The sequence below is a fragment of the Zootoca vivipara genome, chromosome 2, assembly GCF_965207765.1.
Source record: "Zootoca vivipara chromosome 2, rZooViv2.hap1.1, whole genome shotgun sequence".
Taxonomy (NCBI): Eukaryota; Metazoa; Chordata; class Lepidosauria; order Squamata; family Lacertidae; genus Zootoca; species Zootoca vivipara.
This window is the reverse complement of record NC_142584.1, coordinates 21,113,450-21,136,775: the sequence shown is the minus strand read 5'-3', so window position 1 is coordinate 21,136,775 and position 23,326 is coordinate 21,113,450. Positions and strand designations below refer to the sequence as shown.

The 23,326-nt window shown below is 44.7% G+C and overlaps 1 protein-coding gene across 4 annotated transcripts in view; it reads right to left on the bottom strand.

Annotated features, from left to right (window-relative positions):
* The window catches only part of AXIN2 (axin 2), a 70,935-nt gene that overhangs the window by 22,231 nt on the left and 25,378 nt on the right, over positions 1-23,326 (bottom strand). For 3 of the 4 annotated variants that reach the window (XM_060271976.2, XM_035104031.3, XM_035104033.3), the window contains exons 2-4: positions 20,504-21,453; positions 11,622-11,762; positions 1,293-1,395 (exon numbers count right to left, since the gene is read on the bottom strand). In XM_060271976.2, coding sequence (XP_060127959.2) covers positions 1,293-1,395; positions 11,622-11,762; positions 20,504-21,327 — 1,068 coding nt within the window. In that variant the 5' untranslated portion in view covers positions 21,328-21,453. Of the gene's footprint in view, positions 1-1,292; positions 1,396-11,621; positions 11,763-20,503; positions 21,454-22,735; positions 23,096-23,326 lie in introns of those variants that run through there. The other variant, XM_035104032.3, reaches the window with a different exon arrangement.

Here is a 23,326-nt window from a genome sequence, read left to right as displayed (position 1 = left end):
GAAAGGACATCCAGAAGGAAGGAAGGAATGCTTGGATCTGTCTTCCACCATCTTGTACATTCCTTCCTCTTCTTTTCTTTTAGGCTGATGCTACATTGCATTCTAACCAAGCCAAACCAAACACCACCCAAGGGACCAGCATTCCATCTCTCTCCTATACTGAAGCAAACAACAAGGAATGGCTCAAAAAGGCATCAAGCCTAAATTCATCTAGAGATTGCATAGCCTTATCAAAGTGCCATGACTGGACAAAGTAGCTCAGATATAAACAGAGATTGGCTTCAATCCCTACTGCCGCCGCCACACTATCAAGGAAGCTTAATGAACTGGCCCATCTTGCCTCTGAGAGGTTTTTATGTCCATAGAACACAAAGAGCAAAAAGGCTGGAGAGGAAACAGAGCCCCCATGAAAGAGGATGTGTGTTGCATGCAGAAATACCCCCATCTCAAGTGTAAAAAGTAAGTATCAGATAGCCAGGTGATAAGAAAGACTGTTGGCCCGAAACCCTGAAGAGCTGCTGCCAATCAGAGTAGACAAAACTAGGCTGGATGGACAAACAGGGCTGTTTCCTATGTCCCCCTATGCTGGTGGGAAGAAGTGTGGAACTCCATCGCTACTCCCTCCAGTGAAGATGAGTCCAGTTGCCCCAGGTAAGTCAAACACCATTCATAAGATGCGGGGAGTGAGGCTGCTCTGCCATTTCTCTCACAAAATATACAAGTAACTGCAAGTTGTTATATGTATCAGAGTCAAACAAAGATTCAAACAACCAATGAATAGCGAGGAACGCCAAACCGTCTCTCAAAGGAAGACGTCTCACAAAAGTTTCGAAGGAAGACGTCCCTCCGAAGTCTCGAAAGGACAGTGCATCCAGAATAGTTCAACTGTTTCGGAGTAAAGTCTTCATCAGCGAATAATTATCAATGAAATATACATACTAGTGAAGATCATAATACTGTAGTGGGTCAGTGCTCACTGGATAATGGAGCTGCTGATGAAGTGATCTTTGTTTGACTCTGATACACATAACAAGTTGCAATTACTTGTATATTTTGTGAGATGTGTTGTATGATTATATATATATATATGTATGTTGTTTTGAAGTGGCTTATTCATATATTTTGAATGACATCATACCGATTATATATTTACTAACAGTTATTAGCCAGCATGTTGCACATTTTTGTAGACTGCCATTTATAGGGGCTTCTCTCTTCTCTCTTAGCACACTTTTAGGGCAAGTAAGTATTGAAGGGCTCTCTCTATTGCCTGAACAAACTCAAGTACTTACTGGAAAGTGAGGTAGAGAAACTTGACCGTTGGCCTTGACGCTCCGATGCATTTCCCGCTGGAGTTGCTTTTTGCTCCCGAGTCTGTATGGAGGGATCCCATCACTAGAAGTGAGAGGATACAAACTGTTATTTTTTCAAACAAGGTACTCAGCTAAGGTGCAATGAAACAAGCATGGAAGCATCTCCCATTGCCCAATAACAACAAAAAGGGTGCTTAAATAGGACTGGCTCAACTCCAGCCCTATTTCGCTCATTTAAGAAAAGAGAATTTGACACCCCTACTTCAGAGATTCTCGTAGGTGGTTGTAGAACAGAGAAACAGGTTCATGGGCTGAGTATTTGACCAATCTGCTCTCTTTTGCCTAAAGGCCTACCAACACAAACTTGGAGCTGGGCCTTCAGATAACTACAGTGGTACCGCGACTTACGAAGACGATCCGTTCCGCGGCCGTCTTCGTAAGACGAAGTCTTCGGTTGTCAAAGTGCCCGTTCTGCGCATGCACGGTGACAAGACTTCCGGGTTTGTCGACTTCGGAAGTCAACACCTTCGGAAGTCGAGGTACCACTGTAGTCATGTGTTACAGTCAAAACGGTTTCTTCCTCTTCCACAGTCAAACTTCACTGAAAAATATTTATTCTTTTATTTACTTTAAGAATTTATATACCTATACTGCTCATCAACTGAGTCATATTTGAGTGGTTCACAGAATATTATGTTTTTATATATGTTGGAAGTCGCCCAACAACAACAACAACAACAACTCTTAGATTCTGCCTTTCCTCTTGAAGAACCCTAGACTGGCGAACAACACATCATACAGATAAAATCAGAATGATGGCATGATATTTCTTCATTCCAGTACAAACAGATACATGTTAAAACATTAGAAACCACGGACAAATTACATCCTCTGTAACCAGCAATGTATATTATTCTGAGCTTAGGATTAGTAGCCAACAAGCGCCAGACTAAACAGAAAGGCCTGCATCAAAAGCTCATCATGGTTGGCATCTACCTCATTTTAGAGAAAAGGAAGCTCCCTAAACCAAGCGCCAACACAGAAAAGGCCCTCCTTTGGCTTGTCAAACCCTGTGCCTCAACTAGCAGTAGCTCCACCAGAAAAGCCTGCTCCAATGATCTTGGCAAATGAGCAGGTCTATACAAAAAGCAAGTGTTTCTTCAGAAACCCAGGCCCCAAGTTGTACAGAGCATATGCCTAAAGAAATCTCTATGTGCAAAAACAAAAACAACCCTGCAGGGCAAAATGACAAGATGTTCTACTTCCCAACTTCTGCAATCTGGTTACTACGGTACACCTCCCCCTCTCCGTAATTTCTTTACTGAGTTTGCTCATTTCGGTGCTTGTATATGCATGCAAATTAGGATACAAGTAGGAATAAAAAGGCATATTGCAAACTGGAATATGGTTTTGTCTGCCAGCATACCACATCTAACTAAGGCCTTGTACATATGGCACAGTGAAAATAGGAAGAACAGCTGCTGTTCGGCAGAGTGGCATGGCTTTTGTCCCGACTCCTTTTGTAATATGGAAAGCAGGAATTGTGGAAATTTCCAGTGGTGGGATCTATAAGTCCCAATGTGGGCTGAACCTGTGAATGTGAACAGCCTGTGTCCCGTCCCCCCTCTGTGTTTGTGTGCGTACGTGTAATTTAGGATGAAGACATGCAACATTTCAGAGCAGTAGGGCCACTCTGTAAGTTCCTCACTGCATTGAGCCTGAACGAATGTTTCTGCTCCAGGATCAATCTCAGGTTTATGGTTTAGTGTAGTTCTGCAGATCTGAAGCTGGCTACGCCTGGTCTGACTGGCTGGCTCTTCATGAAGACTGCAACATGCCACTTGGCACAATCAATGAGAGACAGATGACTAAGCCAGCATTCTCTTCCTAGACAGGCCCGTCTGGCACTTCAGTTGCAAAGCTAGGCTTGCTCCATGTCTGAGGGACATCCTTGGAAGCTCTCTTTTCACCCACTGCATGCCTTCACTGTGACCAGATAGCTTTATCTAGGCTGACTAGATAGTTCAAGCAATTTGTTTCTTCTCCTCAGCCTTAATAGTCATCAATGGACAATTTCAAATTTGCATTCATTTAAAGAATTCTGGCTCCCCGGAAGAGGCAACAACCTTTTCACGTACACAAAGCATTTGCTCCCAAAAGATGTGTAAATATGAATGGCTCTGTGGACGAATACTGGACGTTGTACCAAACAGCTATAGAGCAAATACATGCTGGGTTGTATGGAAGCTGCACAGACCATCCAAATCAGCAATTGTGGGTTTGCTGGGTGAAAGAAAAAAAGCCAACCCCCAAGTCATTGCTCATTTGCCCACTTCCACATGGGCATGAGGTTTGTTCACCAAATTATTGTGGGCTGTGGAGCTTTTGAATGTGGCATTTCATTCAGAACTCTCAAAATCCTTTCTGAAGATTCACATCTGGTGAAAATAGTTTCATTGGGAGAGTGGACGTCCGTTCCTTTCAGCCTCCCCAAAAGCAAAAAAAAAAAAAATTCTGAATAAAGTAATTCCATGGGACTACTTCTTGAGCGACTGGAATCTTCAGCTGGTGTGGAATGAAACAACCTGCTTCCTGACTGGGTGGGTGATCTGCTCATGGAACATTACAATTCCAACATTTGCATTGGCTACGTTGTTTTCTGGAAGCAATTTAAGTGTCAGCTTTAATCTATAGAGGCAAGAATTCTTAAGAGTCCAAAAGAGGCTGCTTCCACACATAAGAAGTTCCAACTACAGTCTTACACGACTGCCAGAAAGCACCCCCTTAGCAGTGTCATCTGGACAGCAAAGGTGTGGAGACTTGCCATGGCCAGCGGCTAAACATCTTTCTAAAGCATTATGCATTGTTTGCGTTCAATCTTGGCTGGTGTTCCCTGTGATCAGTGCAGCATTTTTAACATTTGTGCAATTTCATCTGCCTCCAGCTTCCAAGAAATGGAGGAACAAAGGTGGCACCCAAACAGTTTGTGCTAACCAGAGTTGGGAGCTTCCAAATGTAAGACAGGCAAACCACAGTTTACAGTTACTTGTCTGCTTCCCCACCTGCTCATCCCTCAGCTTTGTCACTCCCATTTCCACGCAGTAGAAGCCTCTTGAGCAGCACAACAGTGCCCAAATCTGCAGTTTATCAAACAAGCTGTAACCTTAGACAGCGAACACAATTCTGGTTTTCAAGTCAGCTTCAAACCATGGTTTGACATCCTGGATTGCCACCCTCTTGGCACAGCACTTTGTGAACAGGCAATGGCATCATTTTGAAATTCCTCCACGGATTTCTTCACTGATGTTGATGATGCTGTAGAGCAGGTGGTGGGAAGTCTCCACCCCAATTAGGCCCTGCAAGGCCATTTCCCCCCCAAACCATGAGCAACAGCCCCACACCAGATGCCATGTGTAACATCAGGTATGGACACAGCAACCAAGAGGGGCTAGCAGACACCAGGATTTGGCTGTGCTGCAGAAGTCCTGGTGGAGAAATCGCTTTGCAGTGCCTCAAGAGGAGTGATTCAAACATGAAACAAGTAAATAAATAGCCATAATGGGGAATACAGGAAATTAACCAACCCCTGCTGAAAGCAGGGCTTGAAGTCACTGATCAGCTCCACTTAGGTCAACCTAGATCTTCCTTTGCAGCATAGCTTGATCTCAAGCCATGTTGCAAAGGATAAATGGGTTGCCTGGAATCATGGTGACATCAAGTGATGGATAGGTGGGCAAACCTGCCCACTGTAGGTGGGGAAATCCAGGATCTGGCCCATCACCTGGAGGTTACCCAGACTGTAGAACAACCTTCCCTAACCTTGTGTCCCCTGACACTGCTACAACGCAGCCTCTGTGATCCCCAGGCAGCATGGCCAAAGGTCAAGGGCGATGAGGGTTGTAGTTCAACAGTATCTATGGGCACATGGTTAGGAAAGATTGCTGTAGAGAAACACTTTCATTCAGGTTTCAAGAGCTGGTGAGAAAAATGTGCATTGTAAGATGGTGTGTTCCTATTCTGATTCTCTAGCAGTGATGCATGGGTTTGTAAAAAAAAAAAAAAGCCAGCCTCTTCACTTTATCTGACCCTGAAACCTGTGGCTTATGTCTGCTACTAGAGTAGGTACAGGCTCCCTTCTTTGCTAATGCTGGACTTTGGTGTGGTTTGCTTAGACTTTAAGCCAGAGGCAGTCAACATGGCATCCTCCAGATGTTGTTGGATCACAACTCCCATCATCTCTGGCCTTTGGCTACGGTAGCTGAGGCTGCTGGGAGATGTAATCCAACACCCTCTGGAGGACCCCATACTGTTTACTCCTGCTCCAAGTCTTAGAGTCAAACAGAGTTTGACCTTTGGATCCTTTGTAGGACTGCAATGGGAGGAAGCCCCAATGAACTCCATAGAGCTTACTTCTGAGCAGACAAATAAAAGATCACACTATTAGGATTTTTCTCATCAACTTGGACTGGAATTACTTGGCATACAGCAAAAATACATATGCAACATTTGGACAGATGAAACAGCATGTCGCAAAAACAATTCGCACGGCTTGTTCAAGTAAAAGACAGCTGCACCATCAACCAGGAGGAAGTTTGTTCTCCCTTCCCAGTTTGCTACATTTGTTCTTTAGGTTCTGCCAAGAAAGCTGCTGGACAACCAAGAAAGAAACATCGCGCAAACACCTCTTATGTCTTCACTTAAGCTCCAGTGGATGCAGAAATGAAATGCCAGCCATAAATCTAAGACAGGCTAGGATCCCGTTCCAAGTATCCCAAGGGGGAGGAGATGCAAAGTTTACCTCTTTGAAGGCAAAAGCACCCTAGCAGTTTTTGGACACTATGAGCGTTTCTGCATTCAGGGAGGGAGGACAGCATAGAACTATCAAGTGTGGCAGAGGCGGACGGGGAGGCTGTTTTACCAAATGCACGCTGTTTAGATGCGATTGCATACCCCCGAAGCTTCAGTCAAGAATGACCCGTGCTCCATATCAACGTAGTTTCATACAGAGGCAGATCTCTTTGCCAGAAAGAAGTTGCCGTCTAAAGGAGCAAGAGGTGACAAACCTGTGGCCCGTCGAGACGCTGTTGGACTCCCACCTCCCAGCAGACCCCAGCCAACATGGCCAGTGACTGGGGATGATGGGAGTTGCAGGCTAGCAACATCTGGCGGCCCCCCGCAGGTTCCTCACTCCTGCACTACAGCCTGACAGAGGAATAGTGGACAAGGGATGAATGAAAGCCACTTGTAGGGATAGGACTGGGTAGTTTTAGCAGTGTGGCAGCACAAGCAAAGTCAAATAATGAGCAGTGCATGGGGATCCATAGAAAATCATGTGGCTTGCCTGTATGAGGTCCCGTGTTTAGTCCTTCGCAACTCCATTTAAATGACCTCGGGCAGCAGCTCTGAAGCCATGAAGAGCTGCTGCCAGCCTGGGCTTTGCTCTGTATAAAGCAGGCATAGGCAAACTCGATCCTCCAGATGTTTTGGGACTACAACTCCTATCATCCCTAGCTATCAGGACCAGTGGTCAGGGATGATGGGAGTTGTAGTCCCAAAACATCTGGAGGGCCGAGTTTCCTAATGCCTGGTATAAAGCATCCTATGTCCAGTTGTTACTGATGGGGTGGAATGGTGAGCCAGGGAGAAACATGGAAACGTAATGCTTTCCCTTCAACTAACAGCCTTTTTTCTATGTGATGCTTTCTTATATAGATTCTGAGGATAGAAACAGCAACCGCTTGACATGCCATAGTTGGGGATTTTCTTACTTGGCTTTATTTTGTCTCATTTAGGGAGCATCTTGCTTGCAATAAGGAAAAGTCTTCCAAATGGAAACTTACCAATACACATTCACTACGAGTCCACCATGAAGCACAGCGGCAGTCTAAGTGTCCATGTGACACTCCTCTCCCATTCATTGAGGCCTCCCCGATTAGCCCGAATGTTTTGAGTGCTCCCTAACGCCACAATTTGGGTAAATGAGGGTGTCTTCTTAATTGGCTCACTCAAACAAGCAGCTATCTTGGTTGCAGGGGATGGGGGGTGGGAGGTGTTAATTACAATTAAATAGAAAGGGCTGGTGAATCTCATTTTAAAAAGATGGGTGGCGTTACTGAACAGCCCTGAGAAACAGAACTGAGAATCGTAACGAGGGCTTGAAACAAGCCTCCTAAACTCCGGTCCTTGGGAATTCAAAATAAAAGGGCATTGAAGGAAAATAAGAATCCATAATGCATTAAATACAGACAAGATGGGCAGCTGGTGCTTGAATTTCAAGTCCAACAAGGGTAGCCAAGAAGATCAAGTGAGGTTACAAGGGAGAGAATTCTTGACTTTTATTTTTGGCTCAAGCCCTATTTCAGCCAAAGGTTCACAGGGTGGGCTTAGCCAAGTTTCTGCCTGCCTGCCTGCCTGCCTGCCTCTCTCTCTGCCATCTAAAAAAAGGGGGAAACAATAGCAGCTGCACCTCATAAGGTAGCTGCAAGATCACAGAAAAAGAGAATGTGCAAAGCATTTTTACAAGCTGAGTCAGAACGACACAGAAGTGTTGGACCTGAACGAGCAAGGAAGGTCCTGCTCAGCCATGAAGCTCAACTGAGTAAGTCTCAATTTATCAGGATAAAATATATTGTAGGAGTTGGTGTGAGGCTAAAATAGCATCACCTCACAGATACCATGCTAGTTCCTTAGAAGTGTAGCGGAACCCAGATCTGATACAGAAAGAACACATCTAAGGGCTGTTGCCAACCAAGTTATACTCAGAGTAGACCCATTGAAATTAGCAAACCTAAGCTAATTATGTTTGTTAATTTCAGTGGGCCTGCTCAGAGTAGGACCAACATCGGGCACGACTCTAAGCCAATAACAAAAAAACAAAGGTCACTCACTGAATGCATCTCGACAAAACTGAAAACATTTTAAAGTGTTTTAGAATAAAAATGCTATACAAAACCGGTGCACAATTAATACTGCCTAAAAAGAAAAAAGGGGACATCAACTTCTGATGTCCATGTTAATCCACCCCCCCTTCTCCAGAAGTACAATATTTGTGCTAGATTTCCTGGTGTGCATGTGTTTTAAATCCAACTCTGGGCTGAAGAACAGCATAGTTTTAGGCACTGAATAGCACAGTTTAATTATAAACATTTTAGCTAACCAGTCTGGTACTAAGCCAATCTGTTTCTGGGGAAACACTAGTTTTGAAGTCTTCTTTCCAGTCAGCTGCCATTTAAGCTGAGCCAATTATCTTAGCCTTTTGACTTAGATGTGCCTGACCTAACCTGAATGTAGTTTCACTGCTTCTTTTGAAATATCAGACTCCATGCGCATATGCATTCACTCCCATCTTCATTTGGCAATGGCTCTGAAACGGAGCCTCTGATCTTGCCAACATCAAAAGCCTGGTTTGTAAGATAAGGTAATATTTGAAGTTTGCTCAGCAGTATTCCCCTGTGTCCAAAGTAAATCCATAAATAAGATATAACCAAATAATAAAAAGTCCCCCTTTCGTCTCTCTCTCCCTCCCTCCCTCACCCCTTCCCTCCAATCAAGAAATGGAAATGTGAATTTGCCTGGATGCTTTGTGGCTAACACCAAAAAGGGGCAGATTAAACAAAAAACGCAACATTGATCCTTTGGGTTAAATGTAAGTTCAGGGAAAGGGGAGGGGAGGCGGATTGTGTGCATTTTCTTTGCTGGGAATGCCACCTGGGGGCCGCCATGAAAACAAGTGACCAGATCATACCAGCTTTTCAGCTGTCTGTGGGTTCTGTTGTCTCGATTTGTACCCCACCAAAGCCACTGCACATGCACACACAAAGTAGAGTGGTGCGTTGCTGCACAAATTTGTTGGCACGCAAGCTACAGGAACAGTGCCACGAAGTCATGCCCCCTGCACCATCAAAGGTGGCAAATGAACCACAACAGCAGCTGATTTCACTTTTCTCCCAACATCGCTCCCCTCAAAAAGAAAAAGAAGAAGGCGGCTTGAGCGGGAACACGTCGCCCTCCCCGCTTTTCTCTCTTTTGCTCAAGTTTCTCTTTCATACACCCATGGCAGGGAAGGAAATTCAAACACAAAAACAACTTGGCACATGTGCTAGTGTTACCGCAGCTTGCAACAGCTGTTGAAGCCTATCAGCATGCTCTGCTTCTAGGAGTTTACCACTGAGCCACAGAGCTGGCAAAAGTGTGTGTCCCACTTTCCTCCTCCTCCTCCTTCTCTCTCTCTCTCTCTCTCTCTCTCTCTCTCTCTCTCTCTCTCTCTCTCACACACACACACACACACACACACACACTCCTCAGTCATTTGGAGACAACACCACAGGAAATTCGAACCTTTCCAAAGGCTTTGAGAGGTTGGAGAGGGGGAGCAAGGGATCAGTTTTCAGCAGGAACTGGTTAAATGCATTGAGCTTTTGCAGGTTTCTCTCTAAAGCCATATAACCATTCTGGGCCCTATTGAAATCCAGGTTGGTTGCCTCCCCTCCGGCCTCACCACCACCACTACCACCACCACCACCTTCTCTGCAACAACACCCCCCCTCCCCATATCTTGAAGCTCCCAGCAGTTTAATCAGGCAAGCTTCCCTTGCTCCTCACAGCCTGTACTGGCTATTGTTATGGCAGGAAAAAACAGCCAGGCTCCTTTCATGCCCGGCTTTATGGGGAGCTCCTATTCACTTGTTCAAGTAAATTTCAAAGCAGCCTGCTACCCTCTTATCCCCTCTAAGCTGCCCTAGACTAACAATAGGCTGAAAGCGATTCAGTTAAGCCTTTCATCCAGCATGCACTTTATTTCTCACTCAGTGCTCTCATCTGTAGAAGGCCCCACAATTGGCATTGCTGTGAAGAGAGGGTATAATCCTAGCCCTGCTCGTCCCAAGTGACCCAACACTGGTCCAGAAATGACTAACCCAGTGAATGCTCTGTTGACACACTGAGCACATATACAAACCGCAGCCCAGCTGGCAAAGAGAAATAAAATAGTGATGCAGCTTTTTAAGAAAATGTAAGGTCAATGTTGTTCAACGAGAAAGCGGGGTAAGGTAGAAATGGGTTTCTTCTTCTTCTTCCATAAAACCATTTTAAAAAAGAAGTACTGCACACATACTAGAAGGAGGGTGGATAACCAAGTCTGTGCTATTTTATATCTAGGGACTTTTTTATTTTAAAAAGTGCATATTCTTCCCCTGCCACTAAAAGGATTACAAGGAATTGAGAAGCATTTCCTTCCACCTTCAAGGTTTCCAAACCACCATGGGTACACTAACAGTACAATCCTGTTACTCACAAGTTAGGTCCTACTGTTTTGGGTTGGAATTGCTTCCAGATATGTGCATGCATGGGAAGCAGAACTAAGCATTTCAAGTTAAGACCTTGGGAGTGTGTGTGTTTGTGTGCATATGTATATCAACGCTAAGTTAAAACCAGGCTACTTTGCACTCCCCAATCACAACCTGCCTCCAAAAAGCGTTCCTTCCACTGGAAATAAAGAATATGCTCCCCTATCCTCACAGCACTTTGGGATATTTAGCAATGAAGTCCAATCTCTGGAATGAGGAATGCAACATGAAGTAGAGGTGGGAGAGAGAAACCATTGACAATGTACGTAGTTGCCCTTGTACATAGTTGTATGGCTAAAGCAGATTACAACAGAAAACGTCTTCCCATTTCCTTCTCCGTAGAAGACCACAAATTTTACAGCACAGATCGTTCCTCCCATCCTTCTCCCAGAGACTAAAGAATAATTGTCATCACATTTCAAACAGCCTCCACCCTCTTATAGAAGGAAAGTCAGCCAGGTTCAGCCCAAGGAGGCTGTTGACTCTTTGGGTCAATAGAGCATTGCTCCTAAGTTCAGCAGTTAACCTCAGAAAGCACCGCCTAGAGGAAGCAATCTCTTTTTTATGACTGTTAATTAGATAATAAGAGTACACCTAATCCTTAAAAAAAACAAGGGCTGAGGCAAAATTGTGGATATGGGGACGATTGAGGATACATCCCATGGGTAAGAGGCTGGATTTCTAGTCCTACTGGGAGAACAAGGTTGTTCACCTGAGAGTTGGGTGAGAATACCTGCAAAGTGATGGAAATGAGAGAGTCATTTCCTACCATTGCGTCAAAGGCAAACACACTGTGCTCAAACCATACTCCTAGTTTATGGCAATATGGTGGTTAAAGAGTCCATCAGAAATATAACTGGGTAGCAGAATTTTCAACAGAACATTAAAGCAGAGGTCATGGTCAAATAGGATTCTTTTAAGAACCAACAGTTTTTCAAAAAATTCAACCAAGGGCAATACTTACACGCTACTGTCCGTCATAGACATGGAGTCATCAGTCAGAGCATCACTAGATATTTCGCTATCATTTGCACTGGTGGCAGGAGCAAAGACATAGCCAGAGTTCACATGGTAAGGGTTAACAGGATCGTTCCTCTTAAAGGACCTAGAGACAAGCAAAAAGTGAAAGCTCAGTTACTCTTCCATGAACTCAGGAAATACGCACATAAAAAAGCCAAAGAGTAATGAGGTAAGTTATATATGTGCACACAAGACTAACTAAAGCAGGGGTACCCAAACTAAGGCCCGGGGGCCGGATGTGGCCTGCACAAGCCAATTGTGGGGCCTCTGACGACCTCCACCACCACCCGCTCTTACTGGCGCGCCGTGGTGCGGTTGCCCATCTCTGGGTTGGCACGGCACCAGAAATAGCTTGTGCGCACGGTGCCGCGCCGACCCGGAAGTGCACTGGAAATGACATCTGCGCATGTGCAGAAGCCATTTCCGGCGGCGCCCTGCGCCAGAAAGGACAAATACGCATGCGTATGGGAGCACATTTCCCCGCCCTCTGGCCCACCGCACGATCGGCGCCAGAGGAACCGGCCCAAAGCCGGGTAAGTTTGTGATCTGCCAGAAGTATCTGTAATATGTAGGAGAAATAAGCCCATGCTACTAAATCCTTGTTTACATGTAATAGGTGTGTGTTCACAGCATACCTATTTGTGTCTAATAGCTTTCATTGTGCTGTAGATGGAATTGAAGCAAAGCAAATTGTTTGTGTACATTGGGGTGGCAAACATGGCGACTCTCCAGATGTTGATGGACTACAACTCCTATCATCCATAACCATTGGCCATGCTGGCTGGGGCTGATGGGAATTGAAGAACAGCAACATTTGGGAGCCAAAGGTTCCTCATTCATGATCAACAAAGTCACTGAGTATTTTAAAGCCATCAGGTGTCATACAGTTTTAAAATGGTGGATTAATGCAATCCCTTGTTATGGCACCACACAAAAAAGTATCATGTTTTCTCCTGTTGTTCCACCAAGGAGGAGAGGCAGCATACATCCTCCACCACTATTTTACCCTCACAACAACCCTATGAAGCAGGTTAGAGCAGGCTTCCTCAACCTCGGCCCTCCAGATGTTTTTGGCCTACAACTCCCATGATCCCTAGCTAGCAGGACCAGTGGTCAGGGATGATGGGAATTGTAGTCTCAAAACATCTGGAGGGCCAAGGTTGAGGAAGCCTGGGTTAGACTGGGGGAGTCTGGTCCAACAAAGGAATATGCAGTTGTTCCATATGGGGATCAAACCTGCAATCCTGGCGTTATCAGCACCATGGTCTAACCTCACAACAACCCCACAAGAAAGGATAGACTGAGGGATAGAGGCCAGTCCTAGGTCACCCAGTGAGCTTCATTCTTGAGTGGGGACTTAACTTAGACCCAAGCCTCCTTGCTTTTAGTCCAATACACCACACTAATGTTAGCTTTTTTGCCATCATCCTATGGCAAGACTCACAAGGAAGGCAATATTGTGAACAAATCCAGCTTGTCTCGGACACTCCCAGATAACAAACTGAGATTCAGAAAGAACTACCAAGGTCTCCACATGGTAGAGAGAGAACTGTCCTGCCACAACACTCTAGCCATCAACACATTTACAGTTTTCACAATTCTACACGTGCCTATCAAAAAGTGAGTTCAAGGATGCTTACTCACAGGTAAGTAGGAATAAGAATTGGAGCCTTAGTGATCATGCGGGGCCTATCAGGAACATTTCGACAATTCCCATTATCCTTGACCATTAGCTATGCATGCTGGGGCTAATGGGAGTGGGAATCTAAGATCTACAGAAAAGGGCAATGCAAGATTTTAGACAAGTGAGCTAGGGCCAAGGCAGTTAAGAACAGCAGCTGAATGCCCTGAAACTGAATTTTTACCATGCACTCATCAAGTGGCCTTAAAAGCATATTTTCTTTCTTTCTTTCTTTCTTCTCTCTCTCCCTGTGCCCCAAATCTGTGCCAGCATTCCAAGACAGTTGTAATGGCTAGAGCAGGCATGCGGTAGGCAAACTCGGCCCTCCAGATGTTTTGGGACTACAACTCCCATCATCCCTGACCATTGGTCCTGTTAGCTAGGGATGATGGGAGTTGTAGTCCCAAAACATCTGGAATGCCGAGTCTGCCTATGCCTGGGATAGAGCAAAGTTTCCCAAACTTGGGTCTCCAGCTTTTTTTGGACTACAACTCCCATCATTCCTAGCTAGCAGAAACAGTGGTGATGGGAACAGTATTCAAAAAACAGCTGGAGACCCAAGTTTGGGAAACTCTGAGCTAGGGTCAAGTGCTTAAGAAAAAAAAGTGGTAAATATTATTAAGTGCCCGCAATATTTTCATGTCATTTTCAGCTCTGGGTTCAAAAGGTCCCCGAGCATGTCAAATTAACAAATATAACTTCTACAGAGGGTCTTATCTCAAAATGGTTCGATTGGCATCTTATTTCAGAGGATGCTGCAAAAGAAAGTGTGGAGAGCACTGCATTGGTAAAGCGATAATAAGGGGATAATAAGTGAAGAGCAATCTTTTCCGATCCAAATCACAGAGGGGAGCAAATTTCAGTTTTGTATTCCCACCAAGTTGGTCCAATACAAGGGGTAATTATGTAGGACCAACAAGGCAGCAACTTACTGAACAATTTATTGGGCAGCCTTTGCCAACCCAACTCCCACCAGCCATCACAAACATGGTGCCTGAAGAAGAAAGGAGCAAGGAGTCCCAAACATCTGGAGGGCAACAGTTTGGCAAAGGGGGACCAATAGGGATGGACACCTGTGTTTTATATTCTGCACCCTAATCACCATGGACTATTAAAGACTAAATTAGGGATTGGCAAAACATTTACAGGATTGTGATCCCTGCTCTCAGCCAAAGGTTTTAAGGCGGCCTTGTTTATGTAGACAGCACCACCTTTAAACACGCACAATCCAAATGCCTGGAATCCAGACTAAGTTTGCCAGATGTTCCTCATTTCAAGCCATCACCCCTTGCTCCAGATGTCTGCTCTACAGAACATTAAAAAGGGACACCCCTTATTCGACCACTTCCATAACATTCCACAGAAGAGACATCACAGAGAGGCAGACCACATCCCTCATTCTGAAGAAATTCAGTTTGGCAACCCCAATCAACTCAGGCTCCCATGACCTGCTGTTTGTTCAATTCTAAGACAGTCACTTGCTTAAAATTGGAGTCACTTGTGAGCAACTTGGGAGGCGCAGGGTGGAGGGAGGGGGGGAGGGGAAGTCTTTCTTTAAGGCTGAAACATAAAAGAGAGAAACTTTTATTTTTTTTAAAAAAAACCAAAAACCACCAAGCCACTTGCAATGAGATCGGAGGAGGCATCAGGCCTGAGTTAAGTGAGCAGCCTGGTAGTCTTAATGAAAAGCAGCACTTCCCCTAGTAGTAGTATCCTGGTCCCTTTGTTTCCATTTGCCCCGGTTACCCACTTTCGACCTCTTCAGTAGTAGTCTTCACTCAGTTCTCTCACAAACAAGTCCTCCCACCCTCCCCTTAACTCCCCTCCTGCTGTGTTGCATTCCTCCATTTCACTGGCAAGGGGAAAACATGAGCCCTCGTGAAGGCTTAAGCAAAGAAAGGGGCTTGGGAAGGGGAGAGAGAGAGAGAGAGATGGAGGGAGAGGCAGACAGACAGACAGCCCTCTTCAAGTTATGACGGCAAACAGCATGACTGAAGTTCTAGGCCTCCACATCTCAAGCTGACCTTTGCAGGAGGCCTCGCTGCAAAAGACTCAGGTATTTAAGCGCAGCTGGGAACACATTCTTTCCCAAAGCACACAAAGATATTTCAGTGGGAAGATCAAGACATTCAAAAGATGAAGGAAGGGAGCGGGGAAGAGAAAAGAAAGAAAGAAAGAATGGGAGATAACCAAAGAGTGACAGAAGACGGTGGGGGGGGGGAGTCAGATCCTTCAGATCTTCAAGACAGATCAACCCCACATGTTTCCAGTCGAAAGTTACTCTGCAAAGGGTGGGGAGAAAGCAAGGGGAAGCAGGATCCAAATGTTGTACCTTTAAAAAAACAAAAACTTATCTATGTTTGTAAAGTTCCCGTGACATTCTTAAGGCAGCTATTTTTTTTTTGGTCTTTGAAGGAAGTGGGGGGGAGGGGGAGGATAAAGGCTTTACTTTTTATTACTGTCCTTGAAACAGCTTCATGTCCTGCTTTAACAGAACGCAGGCCCGTTAGGGCTTATTGTTGTAAGGTATCTGGTTGCAAGATGCTCGCCATCTGTTCAGAACCAAGCCTGCTCCTTAAGTGGATCCTAAAAGACCTTCCTTTTAAAGTGCATGTCATGCTGCTACTTAATCGTGCGCCCGTTAGTTTATGTTTACATGTCATCCCTATGGGAAGGTTAAGGGGAAGCTCTTCCATACTGTAAGGCAGCCATGAGAGAGAGGGGGGGGAGGTCTCCAAAATCTTTTTGGAAGAGCTCAACTTCCCAAGTTAAGCCAAACTTTTGGAAAAGTCCTTCTCCAAAGTTCAATGGATCCATAAATCACCTTAAACTAGTCAGCAGAAACTCAAAGCACAAGAAATTACCAAGACATTTAGCTAGCAAAATGCCATTCCCCCACCCCTCAGAACTTATACAATCATATAATTAAACAATAAATTTCTTTTTATTTTTTATTTTTTTTAAATCACAGTTTGCCCAGTTAAAACAGATCTGTACAGAAAATCCCCACATACATTAAGTAAACCAATTAGGGATGTTTTCATAGCCACTTCCCCCCCCCCAGAAAGATCTTGACCACACTACAAACTTAATTGTAGCCAGATGCTATCAAGCTGCCTTAAAGGAGTTTTAATTCCTGTGTGAAGCAGAGTCTCCAGTGTAAATTTTAACATGGACTCTCTTTTTCTCTCTCTCAAGAAAAGTGCCTCCACGGGACACAATACTGAAAAGTGCTTTCCACAATCACGTAGCAGTTCCCCTTCAGCTTCAAGGAGAATGTCTCAAGTTTCTCAAGCTATTACTATACTGATAAAAGTAGTACCGTACTTGTTTGTCACTCCCTGTGCTGTGTTGGGGAGCAGGCATGTGTCATAGACAAAGCACACAGAACTTATCTTTCCAGGTGTCTTTTGTGGGTAGCTCTGCAAAAAAACAACAACACCCTGAACAGCACAGCTGCTTTCTCCTCTGTGATTAGCCTCTAGCCTTACAAGAAGCCTCAGACCTTGGTTTTCGACCAGGGTAGTAATGGAAAGTCTATACAGGGAGCCTTGTAAATTAGGAAGCTAAGCTTTGCTGCACTGCAGTTGGCATTCCACAGGCGTTCAGGTGGTTTATCCGAGGTATATGAAGAAAGCTCTGGATTGCTCTCACTGCCGTTGAGAAAACATTGTGTGAATCTGCAGCCACATTGTCTGGCACATGGCTTTTGTTCAGAAACATTGTGTTTATAATTTTCAGGGAAAGCAACTATGTAGCTTACATCACACTACAATAACAACACACCTGATTGCTTGGTGTGTGCAAGCACACACACACACACATGTGCACATTTGTCTTTCTCCCCTCCTGGCTTAATTTTATTATGATAACTGAAGCCAGCATGGTTCCAACACCTCCCCCCACAAATAAGTGCCAGTCTGCAAAAGTGGGCCATCTGCTAGCTATAGCCCCATGTGGTGGGAAGGCCAGCTTCACTAACTTTACAGGAGAAAACTTAATAGTTAGCAGAGAGGCTACCTTATTGGCTGCTATGATATATGAGTGTGCCATAAGAGGGCAGTTTTGTGCACATTAACTTTTGTGTGATACATTCAGAATCCAATGTAAACAAAACTTTTTTCAATTTCACTTTTGTTGCACTGAACTGCCTAAAGTGGAATAGCTTCAAGATCCTCATTCCAAGGAAGCAACTAATACACAAAGCAGCCCTGAGAGAGAGGGAAAGACACCTAAGCCAAGTCTGAAGTGTTTATTTTGACTCGGGGGAAATCCCAAATTCATAAAAAAATATACCTTATAACACATACAGCATGAGGATGTGATTGGGGTAAAGAAAGCGTGTTTGCCAAACCTAACTTAGGAGCAGAAAACAGTCAAAGGGAGGGAGACAAATAGCCTTCACACTCCTCCATAAAGCTTTCATGCTAAAACAACCTCCAATTAATATATTTTTTTAAGTATGGTTACCTACAGGTCCGGAAAGATGAAGACACATTGCAGACACCAACCAAGGGGAAAGGGGATTCACCTGTCAACTGCTAGCAGACTAGACAAATAACAGCAACTCATCCACAAGCTGAGAAAACTACTGGACTTTAATATCTTTGAGACAGGAGGAGAAGCAATGTCTGGTGACCACTGGCTTGGGGGGGAAAGGCTTCTCAGCTAGTTCCCTTTGGTAACAACAATGAGATTCTGGTCGAGAAATTGCTAAAAGCAGCACCTCTAACTGGCAAAGGACTTGGGCAGCCTTTACTGAGACCATGCCTACCATCCATCCCCTATGGGATATTATTCCCATTTCATAGCTGAGGAACTGAGTCTGAGACCTACTGACTTGCCAAAGACCACACAAGGTGTCCATGGCAGGCAGCAGTGGAACTGGAACCCGGGTTGAAGCCCAGCTCTCAGTCCAGTTACATACAAGAATCCGGTCAAGGAGACAAAAAGAAGAAGAAGAAGAAGCAACTTCTTGACTTTTTGGAGAACAGCACAGCACAAAGTACATATCTGCTTAAAAGGAAGGTTTTCAGCAAAAAATCATAGAATCGTAGAGGTGGAAGGGACCCTGAGGATCCTCTAGTCCAACCCCCTACAATGCAGTTGCCCCATACAGGGATCAAACTTGCAACCTTGACATTATCAGCACCATGCTTTAACCAACTGAGCTGTCCAGCTCCATCAATATATTCCTAATCAAAAGCATGCATTAGTTGGGTGGGCTGAAGGTTCAAATGAAGTTTCCTCACTTGAGCAGAAAGTTACCTGCTTGGTGGCACTGACATTAATAGCTCCATGCCTTCTGCCACCTCAGTGTCAACAGAGGTTAGACATGCAAATGCCTTCTACAATGTTATCTCAACTTGGGGAGAGTGTTAGGTATGTGCAGGGGTGGGTGGGTGTATGTGTGTGTGTGTACACACACAAAAAAACATATACACATGCATACACACATATAAACACTGTTTGATCTGGGCAACAGCAAATATGGTTGTCAGACTCATGCAACTGGTACAGTTCAGAGATTGTGAAAGAAAATTGGCTTGCTAGGGCTTCAAACTTGGAAACTTGACTTTACTACAGAAAGATACTGGGGCAAACAGAGGCTTGAGCAAGCATATACCTCCACAGAGATTAAAACAAACAGGTAACACACACTGATGCCATTTGCACAGCCAAGAACTAGAAGAAGCCCCTCGCCTATCTGGAGCCCCTCCAGATTTGCCCTGGTGTGATTGAAAGCCAAATTAGAACCAGCTGCCTTTCCAACCCTATCGCTGGAAAAGACCATAAACATTGCTGCAAGCTAGAAACACAACAGATGCAATTCAAGAACCCTCCTCTTAGAGGCAGGCCATAGTTGAAACAAGCTGAAAACAGAAGAGATGCCTGAAGCCCTTTGATGTCCCATGAATCACAGAAACACTCACAAAAATTCCTGTAAACCAGATGTCAAATACTTACCAGACTGAGAAAGAAACTCCCAAAGCAAGACAGAATACACAGAACAGAGGGGAGAGGGAGAGAGCAGGTCCTTCTGCTCTATAGATCCTTGTTCAACCAATTCCCATTTATGAAGGGGAAAGGGAGGGGAGAAAGAGAATAAGGTGTCAGAAGATTATACCACTCTGTCACGATTAAGATAGAGAAAGAATACGCTGGTGTTGCCATTTTGTGAGGAACTAGTCTTGCCCACTTTCATCAGCCTATGCCACCAAAGAAGGGTCTCGCATCACTCTCCTGGGGTACTGAATTGGGAATAGGACCACCTTTTAATGCAGCTTGAATTCCATTAACTAGGAAGGGCTGTCAGTCAGTGGTAGAATGCATGCTAAAAGGCCTAGGTTCATCTCCAGGTCAAGCTAGGAAAGGTTCCTGGCTGAAACTCTGAAGAGCCACTGTCAGTCACTGAGTGTAGACAGTTCTGAGCTTGAGAAACCAAAGGTCCAACTCAGTTCCTATATACCTGGAGCACACACCTCTTTTACTCAATGGTTGGAATTCTGTCCCTAACAATAATGCCCCATACCTGAAGCCATCTCATTGGCCAAACAGATTTCCTTTGGTTTAAAGACACGATTGCAAGCCATACAAGGTATTCTCCAAGAATACATGTGTTTCATGTCTCCTTGTAAGTTACAAAGTTCAGTCACATGGGCTGCCGCAGTAATAATATGGATTTTCTTGTTCCATCATCACATAATTGCTTCCCATTTTCTATATGTAATCCACATATTTCGACACTAGCTGGGGATGAAGCTGGCAAACTAGTATTTCATTACTCATTCACATGCCTAGATGGTGCTCTTCCCAGCTCCTCTTAATGTGGTTTAAAGTGGTAACAATTAACGCATGTCTCAAAGAACAAGAGTCGCTTTGAAGTTCTTTTTTGATGTCTAAGAGAGCTTTAGGAACTGGTGGGTCTTAAGAACCACAATGTACTGCTTTCTTTATTATGGAGAAAGACAGCCCTCCCCCCCAAGCCAGAAATAAATGCCAAGTTGTTAAGGTTCATTTAAAAAAAAGTATCTTTGCCAAAAATCTACTCCAAAGGACAAGCATGTGCACATATACCCACTTTGCAAGATTTGTTTAAAGGAGCAATAGACTCTCAAAAAGTCATTCAAAGGAAGTTATCTTACCTGAACCCATTCTCCACAATTTCTGTAGCTCGGACACTTGCTGTAGCCCTCAATGCCTTACTGGATAGTCCTAGCACGGATGGCAAAAGTTTGTTCTTAAAGTCTGCACAGCTCCATTCCTCTTCTTCATTCAAGGTAGGGAGATAGCCACAGTCAACTTTTAAGCTCCCCAGTCCATTGCTGTTGATGTAAGCAGGATTTTCTCCCCCACTCCTTACATATTCGAGGTATACATCAGAAGTTAAAAACATCTGGTAAGCATTTTCCTCCATCACTGTCTGAATCTCAGTCTGTGCCTGATCAAACATTATAGAATCGATCTGCTGCTTTTTGATATTATCCCTTATGTAGGTCTTGGTGGCAGGCTTGAGCTGTTTGGAGACAATGCTGTTGTTCTCAATGTACCGTTTGTATATAGCTTTGGCTACTCGTAAAGTTTTGGTATCCTTAAGGTCCATCTGCCTGAACCCATTGCAGGCAAACCAGAAGTCCAAAGTATCCACACATTTTTCTCTTTCCAGGAAGGTCCGGAAGAGATAGGCACCATCTTGATCCCCCAGTAAGGAATGCAAGGATTTGGTCCATCGTGCTAGAGGAGAGTCCGGGAATGCGCTGCCTTCTGGCTCCCCAAGGCCATCTTCATTCCTCCTTGGCGTGGAAGAAACTGACATGGCCTTGAAGCTTTGGTTTTTCATGGCAAACAAAGTGGCAGCCAGGTGGCATGGTGTCTCTCCTTCTTCCCCTGGTACAGGGGGGCGTGGGGCATCTTCTCTGAAGCTGCTGCTGGGGTCTGGGAGGTGAGTCAGTAATGCTGCACTGCTCATGGTTCCAGGAGTCCCTTCTGGCAGGACTTTTTCTTTTTAAGTTCCTCAGTAATCTGTATGTGTGTTGTCTCTCTCCCTCTCTCTTTTCTTTCTCAAGTCAGCAGGGGATTCTTCAGAGTCTTCTCTCTTGAAGGGGAAAAAAAGGAAAAGAAAGAGGGGGGGAAGTATTGATCTAATCAAAACCAGATCCACCCAACATCAAAGACAAAAAGTAAACAGGCTTTTCAACTCTTCACATTAAAATAAAGAGGCAACCGCAGCTATCTGCAGTGCTAATCAAAAGTATCAGATACGCTTTTCAAAGAGGAAGATTGAACTCTGGGCACACTTTTAACTTTGGTGTGGAGGGAGCAGAAAGAGTGGGGGCGAAAGCAAAAACAAAAATGAAGTCTTAATTATTGCATTGCCTATAAAATCAAAACAGGCAAAAGAAAAGAAAAGAAACCCCCCTGTGAACCTTTCCCTCCTACTAATGATAACATCTGAAAAGTCCCAGGAACAATACTGGATCCCTTGTGTTGTTAAACCTATTTTGTGTGCAAGCACACACACACACACACACACACAAATCCTTCAAAATTTTGCCTCCCTCTCTTTCGGTAGATAGCTCAAAGCAAAGAACAAAACGTGCTTTACTCAGCATCTGGTTTCCATTTCTCTGCCCCCCCTCCCCCAAAACCCTTCAACTCCTTAAACATTTAGATTATGATCACCAGAAACCCTTCTAAGCACAATGCTGGATGCTCCTCTGAAAAAAAAACCGAATGGCATATTGAGAAAGTGTTTAAAAGAAAATTGGGGGGGGGAGAGAGAGAGAATCTTTGACCACAGTAGTGTTTTACTTTAAAAACTAGGTCTGCCTGTCTCATTTCTGATCAGTTGCCTACAGCCTTCAAAGGCATCCCATGGACTTGCTTAAGTTATACCATTCACATGTTAAAGACATCCACATGTTTAAAAACTTCCAACCACTTGGAAGCAAAGGATTCCAATTCTCCCCACCACCACCACCCTCCCTTGCTCTGGTTGTCAGGCACTTTTCTTCTCAAACTTAGCCAGTTTCCACCATTAAAGATGGATTAATAAGATCTTGAGAAGTTTTGTGGCTTCTTCCAAACATCCTTCCTTAGTTCACTCGGGAGAAAACGGGCTTGCAAAGACTTCTACCAGTTTCTTTAAACACACACACACACACACACACACACACACACACACACAAAACCAACCAACATCCAATTTTAAAAAGTTGGTTTACGAAGTTATGTGCAGAGTTCAAAACTACTCATGTCATTTCTCCACACCACCACCTCACGACAGGAGTGGAGATTTTAAACGCCTGCTTGCCTTTAAAACAAACAAATACAAACTACTGTCAAGAAAGTATTTCCCCCTCTCCCCTGTAATGTACCTGAACGCGTGCAGAAATTCCAAGCCCGGCTGTTATATTCTCCAGTTCCCCCCATCAAAGAGAGCGAGCGAGGAAGAGGGAGACTGGTTTGGGGGGGGGGGTTTAAAAGAAGACATTGTAGTCCACCGAGCTGCTAAAATGCAACCCTTAAGAGGGGGTTAAAAATAAAAGAGGGGGGTGGTAAGTAACCCTCCAGAAATGGCGACTGACTGGAGGGAAGGGGGGGGGGAGAGAGAGGGAAAAAGGCCGAGAGATCTCAGGAACCGAGAAGAGGAATTGGGAGAGTGAAGGTTGGGGGGGGGGAGAGAAAGAGAGAAAGCCACAGAGAAGTCTTAAGCCAGTTGCTTTCTCCGAGCCCTGTGCAACAACTGACCCCTAAGTAAGCCTGCAGTTTGGCTCTTTGGAGTTCGCAGGGGGTGCCGAGAGAAGTGGGAGGGGTGTAAAGGAAGAGTGGGGGGGGAGAGGGAGAAGAGGCAGGGAGTCCTCGCATCCTCGCTGCATCCCTACCTCCCCGCACATAAAGAAATGCACATCCTTGATCTCGACCTCCCTTTCCAATCTGAAAAGTCCAAGTCTGAAAATGGACCCTTC